At 40.6% G+C, this 11870-nt stretch overlaps 1 protein-coding gene across 1 annotated transcript; it reads right to left on the bottom strand.

Annotated features, from left to right (window-relative positions):
* Positions 1-3267: 3267 nt before the first annotated feature.
* Positions 3268-9337, bottom strand: SEM1 (SEM1 26S proteasome subunit). The gene is made up of 3 exons (XM_060280756.1): positions 9131-9337; positions 4806-4899; positions 3268-3466 (listed from the first exon to the last, which is right to left on the bottom strand). The coding sequence occupies exons 1-3, from the start codon at positions 9207-9209 to the stop codon at positions 3424-3426; spliced, it is 216 nt and encodes a 71-aa protein (XP_060136739.1). The 5' UTR covers positions 9210-9337; the 3' UTR covers positions 3268-3423.
* Positions 9338-11870: the final 2533 nt, after the last annotated feature.

Raw genomic sequence — 11870 nt, 5'->3', positions numbered from 1 at the left:
CACGCAGTTAAGCTATGGAAGAGGTAGCGATGGCCAACAACTTGGAGGGCTTTAAAGACAAATGCAAGGCAAATAAGACTAGCAATCAGGGGCAGACCTACATTTCGGGGGCCCTGAAGCTTGAACTGTAATGCAACGAGGTCTGGGTAACCACTGTTACCTTCTTCAATTGGGTTGTTTACAACAACCTTTACATCTGTGCTACTGACTCTCAAAACTTCAGAATTGTTGAAATATGTGCAACAACAAAAATTATCAATTTCGAGTTGTGTGGCTCAAATTGAGTCTACTAGACTCATTTTTCTAAAAGCGATTTGGACTAAAGTTGCTTCTGGGGCCCCTCCGGGATTAGAGGCCCCTGAAGCTTTAAGCTTCATTAGTTTCATAGCAGATCGACCCTTGCCAGCAATGACTACTAGACATGATATCTGTTCTCTGCATCCACTGCACCTCCGAATGCCCACTGCTGGGAATCCCAGGTGAGAAGGGAGCTGCTATGCTCAGGTCCTGCTGGGCATCCATAGGGCATCTGGTTGGCCTGTGTAAGAAGAAGATGCTGGACTAGATGGGCCTTTATCCTGAGCCAGCATGGCTCTTCTCATGTTCTCATATGCACATCCAGGTGTTGTTGTTTTTGTGCAGGTTGCAAGGAATCCTCACAGCTTTCTTCACCAGCCGACGACACTGTGATGCAATGCTTAAAATAAAAAGCAGACTCTAACTGTATTATCTTGCCCCGTTTATCACCCTTGAAAAACAACTAAAAACATTATGTACCCTTTTCCCCATCGGTGTTCCAGCCCTCGGATCAACTTAGGTTCCCCTTTCTCCAGCCAACAACTTCCTTCCATAATCATACTGTATTTGAAGTATGGCTGCATCATCGATGTATCTAAGAGCACTGCCAATACGGGCAATTGGATTTATAGTCCATAGAATTGTATTCATGTTTTCCTTCCCTCACGCCCCCAAAACCTCTCCATTTGGTCCCGGGGGCTCTTTGCACCACTCCCCAGCCACACCTCTGCTCCCCAGGGCATGCACCTCAATGGCTCTGCTTTCTATCCTCCTCAAGAGCTTTTGCCTGGCTGGTCTGTATCCTTGATGGAGCCTGGAAATACAGGTGAAACTCGGAAAATTAGAATATCATCGAAAAGTGCATTTATTTCAGTAATGCAACTTAAAAGGTGAAACCAATATATGAGATAGATGCATGACATGCAAAGCAAGATATGTCAAGCCTTTATTTGTTGTAATTGTAATTACTTGTCATTGGGAGGGGGGGTCAATTAGAAATGGAATGTAATTAATGAAATGTAATAGCAATGTTTATTTTTGTATTATTGTAACTATTTGTTTTATTACTGTGGAATTTCCAAAAGAAAGCATTTGTAAAAATTAAAATTAAAATAAAAAATAAGTTGCATTAATGAAATAAATGCACTTTTCGACAATATTCTAATTTTCAGAGTTTCACCTGTATAGAGAAGTCATAAATTGTTCATTCTTCATTCCACATATATTATTTTAATCTCCACCTTTTCCTTTCATCACTATTGCTTCACACTGATATATTTTGAGCCAGCAAATTCGGAATATATTTTGTTGCAGGGGAAGCAATCAGATGTCAATGACATGTGTGTACTACAAATACAGCCTGCTTACTTGGAAACCAATTCTACTAAAATCCATGGAATTTCATTCAGAGCAAACATATTTAGGATTAAGGTGACTTTTAGAGTGGAAGGCAGTCAGAAAAAGGGAGCGTTCCAGCATTTAGTCATACAGTTCTTATTGTGAGAAAGTTCTTCCTGATGTTTAGTCAGAATCTCTTTTCTTTTAACTTGAAGCCATTAATTTGGGTCCTACCCTCTGGAGCAGGAGAAAGCAAGCTTGTGCCAACTTCCACACATTCATTTGAGATGACTAAGAGGTGCTTTAGTTAGTCAAAGTTCTATATCTTCTAGTTGACTTTACTTTATGTAATGAAACTGAAAAGGGTCAGGTCAGATTTTCATTCCAACTTTTACTTTCTGTTATTTATAGCCAACATTTTGCTTTCTTCGCAATTCCCAGTGCAATGCCAAAATACTGTGTGAGGAAGAGAACGAAAAAAGCTTAAAGCATTTATATGTTCTTGAGTCAGTTTGTGCGATAGTGAATTTTGCTCTATACTTATTAAATGACTCATGTAGCTTGAGTAATAAATGTATGACTAAGCTATTCAAGTAGTCATTTGCTTTCTTTCCCCAAACCATGGAAAATTGGATAAAGGCGTAACGCTGCTTAAAGGTGAACTATCTAGTTTTGCAAAATAACCAATGTGGCCTATGGGCATTCCCCACCCCCCACTCCCCCAGAACTGGCTTAGGGCAGAAATCATGGTGTCCTGAAAATAACCCTAGCCAGAGCTCACCATGAATTGGCTGACTCAACAAACCCGCCCAAGTGTTTCCCCAGAAGCTGGCAATGTACCATTATCATATTTACCCAATTACATCATGATATTCTCCAAGTTATTTAGCTAAACAAGGTTAAAGAAAGTGTTTCAAGTACTAATATTAGGTTACTCCCACCACTTTCCCTGCTCTACTCTTAAACTGATCTGGCCCTGTAAGACAAGACAGAATAAATGTTTGTCCCTCTTTGTACTCATAAAAAATAGCATTGGGTGGCATGTTCATTCAACATCAGCTGTGTGTTTTATTGCACTTAACTTCAAGGTTAACTAAGGAATACTTTTGTTTTGTTGCTGTAAAGTTTGGAAAGTGTGGCTTCAAGTGTCATCAAGCAGACAATTCTAGAACAGGCAAATCTCTCAGCAGGGAAGGTAAGCTTCCTATCAGGAGCACATCTACGGCTATGACTAAGCATGCAGATTGGACTAAGAAGCTTCCACTTACAACCACCCATCTGTAGGTTGTCTCTCACATGCGAATTCTTTCTTCAGAGGCATTTAACTTGAATGTTTCACTTGTTTAAGCAAAGAAAAGTAGGAAGTATTTCAGTATAGGACTAGTTTATTATTAAACTTCTGTCCTGCCCTTCCTCCCAAAGTGGTAAACAATAACCACAGCAGTTTTTCTCTAGATCTGATATAAAGTGATAAAATGTCACAAACCCTCAATTCACTCTGCTTTAGTGGACTTCAAGTATCATGTAAAGGAAGTCAACATTATAAAGAACCCAGACTTAGTACAGCTGACAATATTATTTTTGAACATACTAGTAATTCAGAAATAAAGTTGAACAATACTGACAATAGAAAACCCTTTAAGATTCAATTTTTTATTCATACAAAACAAAAACAAATTTGGGGTGTAATAAAGGGCATTCTAGTATTTCTTCTTCCAGCTAGCATTCTGTAACATTTCTCTGTTCAATATATAGCAGTCCCATCCCAGACCACAGCATCCCTGAAAGCTATGAGGTTTCCATCTTGTAGCCGTGTTTTTCTAATTCAGCTCTGTAAAGTAAAAACAAAGCACACAAATTATTTAAATCCTGCAAAATGTTAGACACTCAATTCTTGCTTACATTAAAAAAACCACTTGATTGGAACCAGACTAAGTTTCCATTGAGTATTAATGAGGCCCAAGTGCCAGGAAGTGTCTGGGCTCAACCCAACATGTATGTATATAATCTCTCAAAACATATTCTAACTACTCTTCCTTCTACTTCCGAAACAATTAGTATTCTGATGAAAAGTCTAATCACATAATATAAAATACTTTTTATATTGGGTTGGATCCAGATTAAAGTAAGCTGCACTATGTTCCCACTGAAATGACTTCATTCAATCTACAGTCCTATACCCACTTACCTAGAAGGAAGCTTCATGACTGCACTGTCAGTTATAACTAACTTTTCACACTCATTTAAGTAGGATCCATGTGCAACTAACTTAGTCTGGATCCAGCTGTTTATCATATTTCCACCTGCACCAATCAATAGTAAAAGGTTGTTGTAAACAGCTCAATGAAATATGTGTGTTGTTGCTTCAGCTCTCCTATGCTACTTTCTCCAAAACTTTCCTCACCCCTCTACCTGTGGTTGCATCCATTCACCACCCACCCCTGTCCCCTACTGAGTTGCTAAAGCAAACACAAACAGCACAAGCCTTTGAAGTATGTTGTTTCAGTGTGCATGTATCTCCTTCTTTTTTGCCTGAAGAAGCCACAAACCCCTCAAGGCCAAAGGGAGGCAAGGCATTGCTAAGCATGCAGCCAACATAACAAAAAATAAACTATATGCAGAGAAAACACAATCTCAGAACAGGAAGCATTATTTTGCAGATACAGTAGATAAAGGAAAACAGATGAAGCAATTGAAATATGATCCAATCATTAAATGCTTTCTCCTCCTCTTCTTTCTGATGTATCTGCCATGGTTCTTCAGTTTTGGCTATTTTATCGATATCTGCTGTATAAGAAATAATAGTCAGTCCTGCAATTAACTTAAAACTGCTTTTTCAGACTGAAAATAAGTGACAGCAACTCAATTTTCATCTCAAAATTCAGCTAGAGATATTGAGCTTAACCCACTTAGAGCTGCTAGTACCTCAACAGTGATTAATACTAGTTGACACAGCAGCTATTTTATTATGTGCACAATGTGGCTAAATATCAGTAAAGTGATGCAGCTTGAAACTTAAAGCAACTGCTGATGTGTAAAAAGTTCCAAGTTACATATGGGAGCCGCTACCAAATGTTGTTTTGTCCACCATGTCAGATCTGATACTTGTTTGAGGGATTCTAGCCTGCAATTTTTTCACTATTTGTATATACTGAAAACTTTCAGATGACCTTAGCTGATTGGAGAAATCATCTTCCACATTGTCATCGTCCCAATTGTCTTCCCACACATGTGCATCTTCATCTTCATCTAAACCAGCCCAGTCTGAAAAAAGGACACAGGACAAGTTTAGTTTATATATAGTTAAACTGTGAGCAAAACATTTCAGTAACTTGAATATCAGAAAGCTTCATTTAATTGTGTTATAAATAGTTGTTTTAACTGTTTTAACAATAATCTTATTGCTTTATTGGTTGGGAGACTGCTTTGAGGGTGTGTGTTTTTTACAATTAAGCAGTGTATCAATTTTATGAAATGAAATAAATAAATGCAACTTTAAGGATACAATTCAGAGCACAATGTAATTTCATGCCGCTCTTCTGTAAGTATGCAATATTTACTGCAGTTCATGCAGTAATATTAATGACAAAGGTAAAAACAGAAAGTGAACAGTGGCTAAAACATGTATCTTGTATCTACCACGTTCCCAGTATCTTATACACACACTTTATAAGATGACAGAATCTCCATTGGTATGAACTGAGATTATTTTAACGGTTAGATCTGGACCAAAGCCAAGACTCATGGTTTGTAAATGCATGACTGGAGTCAAATGATAGAAGCACTTCACAGACTGATCCCCTTAAAAGGTCTAGCTGGTAATTTCTAGTCACAGATATTCCAAATTTGTAAGGCTGAACAGCTCTGTTCAAGGTGGAGGAAACGAGTAAGGTGAGTCAGTATCAGGCAACCTAGACAACACGCTAGGGTGAGGAAATGAGGCAAAGAGATAAGAGAGCAGCAAACTAGATGCTGCCTGGCCAAAGATCAGGTACTGGCCCAGGAAGCTTTTAAAAAAAGAGAGAGGTTGAACCCAATTAGGGAAAGGGCCCAGAGTTCTGTCTTGCTAGTAAGGAGTATTGAGAGGTCAGTCCCTATTCATATATTTAAACTCCATGGATACTACTTCAATACCAGTTGGGACCCTAATACCAGGGAATTTGAAAAATGACATGTGAATAAGTTGCACATCATATTTCATCACTGCAAAACAAGTGGGAGCTCGGGCTATTAAACCATGTGCTTTTCTCTTGACAGGCTTTCAAGCCATTGACACAAAAGTGTAAGATTTGAGACACACAATGATAGAGGCAGCGATCAAAGACCATGTATTGCCGTACATTTCTGATGCCATCCTTCAGGACATAAAAGTGACCCGTTACAGCAATGCCTTTCTACTGTTTTCCAAAGTAAAAACTGGCTTTTCAAATACATTTCTGATATCTAGAACTCTAACCCACGATGATAAGTAAACCAGTCTTGTGCTTAAACAATACTGTGGCAACCTGATGCAAAAACACAGTAACTATGCTATGACAGTTCACTGGCTTTGTAACCAAAATACTATAAGTTTCATTCACATTTAGGTGATGTTTTTCAAAAGACACAAGATATGAGCATTTCATGGCTTTGGCATTCTAGTTTACTATATACCACATTGAGCTTTCATGCATTAAAAAATATGAATCAAGTTAATCTTTTGATGATTCTGAAACAAGTAAGTAATGCTCCCTGCTAACTAGCCTTGAGATGAGCAGACGCTCATCTTATAGTCTTTCCTCTCCCTGGAGTAAATACCACTCACTCCACTTATTCATGGCTGAGGGGTTTGTTGGCACTTATGTTAACCACTGTCAATTCTAAACATGCATACTATGATTTAGGAATGGAAAAATCCAGGGTACTTAGATATATCTCTGATGTTTTATTCTATGTTTTAAATTTTGCACATTGCAAGTTTTTGTTTTGTGTAAGTTGCTTATTTATTTTTTATAAATAAATAAATGTAACTTACTGCTTAGCATGTTTTTAACCAAGGAGTAGACCTGCTTTGTTTTAACTTGGTTTTTGATAAAAGCTTCTTGCAACTGATATTACTATAATATTAATGAACACAATAATGTCAGCAGAGTGCATTAATTCGTTTTAGATCATAACAGCCTCTGTTCTAACAGCTCAATCTCTGTTGAAACACTAAACATAGCAATGCAAAACATAACTTGCAACATATTCTTATTTCAGTAATTGAAATTATATGGACCACTGGCATCTTTGTAGCTACCATAATTTCTTGAAAGCAAATGGGTTGGGCTGAAATACATGCTCACTAAAATTAATACGGTGTAAAATGCAAAACCCCAAGTGCATCCAGCTGTACAGCAACTCGGTAACACAATAGGTACTGATGGGGGTGGTGGGTAGGAGGCTAACCCCACCCTCAAACATTCCAAACAGACAACTAGTTTCCACATAAAAGTTCTGTGCAACTTGCAGCATTTGGAACATTAGCTGATAAAATGATCACCTCGCTTTGTGTTCCCTCCTGATTAAACTTGCTGCACTATAAGCAGCAGTCATCTTCACAAAAACTGGGACAGAAAGCCTGTAACTATACATTATTCATGCAGCTAAAGGATGTTATTTGCACACTTGCAAATGTAAAATTATCACCCAGTGGTATTATTTTCCTTTCACCAGATAAAATGAAAAAATGGGGATTTGAAAGTACTGTATCATTAATTAACTACAACATGCCCACGTTTCAAAGATCTTAAAACTACTTGTATAACACAGTTGTTAAATTCTTCTACACTGAAAAGCCAACATATACTTTATTTATTGCTCTAGCATACCTAAGTAACTTATTTTTCACACTTCTGTACGATTTCCAAAAAATATTTAGCATGTGATGAATTCTTATAAGGAATACTATACCACAATGAAATGCTTAACAAAAATAGAACAAATCGATTTCAGATGGTTGAATTTGAAAGGTAAGAATAAAATCACCCTTTAAATGGAGGGTGCTTTAATAAAAACATTCTTTGTGGAATGTTTGTTTCTCCCTCATATGTCAATATAACTTTGCATTGTGAAACTCTGTAACTGGAAGGTGCACTTCTGAAGTTTATTTAACACAGAAGTTTACACCTATACTACTAAAATTCTAAAGGCTCTTTCCGTTAGACTGCTGAAATAATATGACAAATCAGCAGCTCAAGATTTTTATACAAAAAAACTTTGCACTTCTCAGTGCTGAGCAAATGCAGCACAGCAAATGCAATTAAAGCAAAATGATAATGGCACTGTTTTTAGTGCAATGTGCAAGGCATCAAACTTTAAAATATATAACAAAGTTCAGCTACAAAGCAGAGATGTTTAAAAACAGAATACTTCTAATAAATTGTATAAAACAGACTTTTAAAAAATCTGCTACATAGTTTTGCTGAGCTATACAATAATACAAAAGCCTTATTTAAGGTCAGCAGTATCCACTGTTTGTGCAGTCCTATTTTACTGTTGAAAAAGCACCACCACCACCACCACCACCACAGCAAATCAGCAACAGTAACGAATCAACCAATCATATTCAAATGTAATAGAAACATTAAAAAGTTGAGCAAGTACTGTCTGAAACCAGAATCTGCATTTCTGGTCATTCAGCAAAGACTGAGGCCCTTGGTTCCCGAGTCTGCCACAATTTACTGGGAGCAAGTTCTACAAATGAACAGGCTATTTCTTCCTGGCTATTAAAGGGGGTAGTAAACATGGTGTTCTGAATACGCACGAGTGACAATTATCAAGCAGCTGTTGCTAAATGTTTTACACACATTGACTGGCCTTCCGTAGCATCTTTGTTAACCAGGTGAGAGACCGTGGTCCTACCAACTCTACCCAGGAAAACAGTCGGATCACATCCCTGTTTAGCCCAAACTGCACAAGCAGAGAGAAATCCTCCGAATGGGACACGCGTTTTAAAGCGGTCCAAAACCTGGCCAGCCACCTGTCACGCCTCAAGCCTACACCTGATGTTTCTTCCACACGAGACGATTCTCGTGTGGAGGGAGGGGGGACGATGCGGGTGAGACAGCCAGCCAGGAACTCGCGCTGCGTAAACACACCGCACACCTAAAGCACATGGCATTCTTACACACACACCCCGCGGGGCCAAGCATCCTGAGAACTATAGTTCGATGCCGGGAACTGCAGTTCTGACGAGTCACGTATGGCGCGTGGGCAGCCTCAGGCGCGAAAGGGATGCTGGGAAATAAGGCCCCGAGGCCGTAGAGGCTCCTACTCGGAAGCAACCAAACCCCAACTGTGAGGGGGGGGCTCTCGCGGGAACAGCGCGCGCGCACACAGAGGCGTGTTTGAGGCCTAGTTTTCAGCCTCTCCAAAAGCCTCCCCGACACCCACCAGGCAACAGCGCGCAGTCACCGTCCTCGTCCCTAAGGCCCCCCCCCACGAGCCGCTCCCCTCCTGGGTTAAAGGCTACCTTCGGCCGGGAACTCCTCGAACTCGTCGTCCTCCTCCAAGAGCCCCAAGTCGACGGGCTGTTTCTTCTCCGACATCATCGGCCTTGCGCCGCTCTAGAGCCCACCAGCGACTCCCACTCTATTGCTTCCCGCTGGGAATGACGGGACGGCGACGGAACCGGGAGGCCGGCCGGCAAGCAAGCGAGCGGGCGTCAGGCGCATGCGCCCTCTCCCGCGCGACCTGGCCGCTCTAGCCGCCGACGTCGCTCGCGAGAGCGTATCGGCGTCATCACCCGCACAACCACGCGCTGCACGCTCTTGGTCCAGCGTCACGGCGGTTTATTTCGCGTCCAGCTCGTTCTTTGTGTTTAGTTACCTCGGCGGGGATGTGCTGCAGGGAGGGAGTTTCGGCGCTTTTCTTCTCGGGGGGAGGGGGCAGAGGCAATGGGGGAAACGAGCCAGGGGGTGAGCAACAAAAGCACGCAATACAACGGCCACTCAATAAACTACATCCTACATCAATAGTGATATTTGTTTGTGCCATTCTTATCCCGCCTTTCTGCCAAACAAGATGGGATGGTGCCCATTGCTCCCCACTTCCATCCTCACAACAACCCTGTGAGGTAGGGTTAGTTAGGCCGAAAGATGCTGGGTAACCCATCTTGGCTGTGAGTCTTGGAAGACCTTGCAGGCCTTTCCCCACATAGTCCAGAAAGGCCTTGAATGACTCCAGCTACAAAAGTTTATATTAATTTCTTAGTACCTTGCAGTTCGAAAGCACGTCAAAATGCAAGTAGATAAATAGGAACCGCTACAGCGGGAAGGTAAACGGCGTTTCCATGTGCTGCTCTGGTTTGCCAGAAGCGGCTTTGTCATGCTGGCCACATGACCTGGAAGCTATACGCCGGCTCCCTCGGCCAATAATGCGAGATGAGCGCGCAACCCCAGAGTCGGTCACGACTGGGCCTAATGGTCAGGGGTCCCTTTACCTTTACCTTTACCTTGATTTTTAGACATTATTTAATTGTTGGTTGGGTTGTGTGCAATTGTGAAGGAGTTGGGTATGTTTAGCCTGGAAAATAGGAGATAAAATAATAGCCGTTTCCAAATCACTTTAAGGCTTGTTTTCTCCTGCTCAAGAGGCTAGGACTCGAACCAAGGGCTCCAAGTTACAAGAAAGGAAGATTCCGACTAAACATCAGGAAGAACTTTTCTGACAGGACAAGCTGTTTGACAGTGGAATGGACTCAATCAGAAGGTGATTGACTCTCTTTCACTGGAGGTTTCTAAGCAGAAGTTGGATGGCCATCTGTCATGAATGCTTTAGTTGAGATTCCAGCATTTCAGGGAGTTGGACTAAATGATATTCGGAGTGCCTTCCAACTCTACAATTCTGTGCGTCTCTGAAACTATATTCTTACAGATTCAAGATAAAGGAAGGAACTCAGCCCTCCTTTGCATGTAGTCACCCCCTTTCTGTTTCCCCCCCTTCTTCTTATCACTTTAGAAAGAAACCTGAACAACAACAACAATGAAACAGTTTTACTACGACTGATGTATTTCTGAAGATTTAGTTGCAACAACGATGTGGATATAAATCAGTTGAAGAACATTGTACTAAAATGTAACTGCTATTCAAGTACTGTACCTGATTATGTATACAAGCCACATAACACAGCAAAGCAAAACATTTTCCTTGAAGATTTTTCTGCATCCCACACAACTGAGCTTTCTCTCTCTCTCTGTTGGCATGACACAATGAACATGTATTGCCAAAATATAGGGGAATAAAGGATGGCTTCAGATGGCCTATTGACAGTAATTAGATAGCACGCTCACAACACTATCCCCTTCTTAAGGATGGTCTGCTCCTCAGAGCTTTTGGAGATGGAGCAGAGCAATCCTAAGCATTTTTGCTCAGAAATATTATGGGACTTAGTACAGTGGTACCTCGGGTTACAAACGTTTCAGGTTACAAACGCTTCAGGTTACAAACTCCGCTAACCCTAAGTACCTTAGGTTAAGAACTTTGCTTCAGGATGAGAAAAGAAATCGTGCTCTGGCAGCGCGGCGGCAGCAGGAGGCCCCATTAGCTAAAGTGGTGCTTCAGGTTAAGAACAGTTTCAGGTTAAGAACGGACCTCCAGAACGAATTGAGTTCTTAACCAGAGGTGCCACTATACTCAGAAAGTGTGTTTCAGTTGGATTACAGCCTCAAAGGGAACACAGCTTTCCCTTGTATCTTGGGTTCATTTCCACCCTCTAATACCCACTTTTAAGGCCCTTTGTGGAAAACCATACTGACTCTCCCACAGCATTTACAGTAATCTGTAAATGTAATCTTTTATGATGACTTTAATTTTCTATAATCTATGTAAAATCTAGTGCTCCCATCCTCCTTTGCCAGGAGAGGTCCAAAGGCTGCTGGAAGGTTCAATTATTTCCTGCTGGATTTCATGGTTTGCTGGCAAAGCTCTTTCTGATTTGCAACAAGCAGCCTGTAGGGCACATGTTTTACAGAGTGGTTTTTCCTTCATTTCTTTTGCTTTCAAAATTAGTTTACAAAAGAGTTTACAATATAAAGAGGCGGGGAAAACAGCAAGGAACGACCTTGTAATATTAAGGAATATAGTAGACTAGATAAACAAAAATGAAATCATCAAGATTAAAACACATACCAAAAGAAAGAAAGAAAGAAAGAAAGAAAGAAAGAAAGAAAGAAAGAAAGAAAAGAACTCACAAGATGAGAACTGTCATTGGA

The sequence above is a fragment of the Zootoca vivipara genome, chromosome 12 (assembly GCF_963506605.1).
Source record: "Zootoca vivipara chromosome 12, rZooViv1.1, whole genome shotgun sequence".
NCBI classification, from domain to species: domain Eukaryota; kingdom Metazoa; phylum Chordata; class Lepidosauria; order Squamata; family Lacertidae; genus Zootoca; species Zootoca vivipara.
Note: the sequence above shows the minus strand (reverse complement) of the source record. Positions and strands in the feature narration are given on the sequence as shown.

What these genes read in the sequence shown, in the direction of transcription:
- SEM1 (XM_060280756.1), bottom strand. Translation starts at nt 9,209, where the DNA reads ATGATGTCGGAGAAGAAACAGCCCGTCGACTTGGGGCTCTTGGAGGAG. An exon ending in CGAGGAGTTCCCGGCCGAAG is followed by an intron (nt 4,900 to 9,130) that starts GTAGCCTTTAAC and finishes TCCTTTTTTCAG; the next exon opens with ACTGGGCTGGTTTAGATGAA. An exon ending in GATTTCTCCAATCAGCTAAG is followed by an intron (nt 3,467 to 4,805) that starts GTCATCTGAAAG and finishes TTTACTTTACAG; the next exon opens with AGCTGAATTAGAAAAACACG.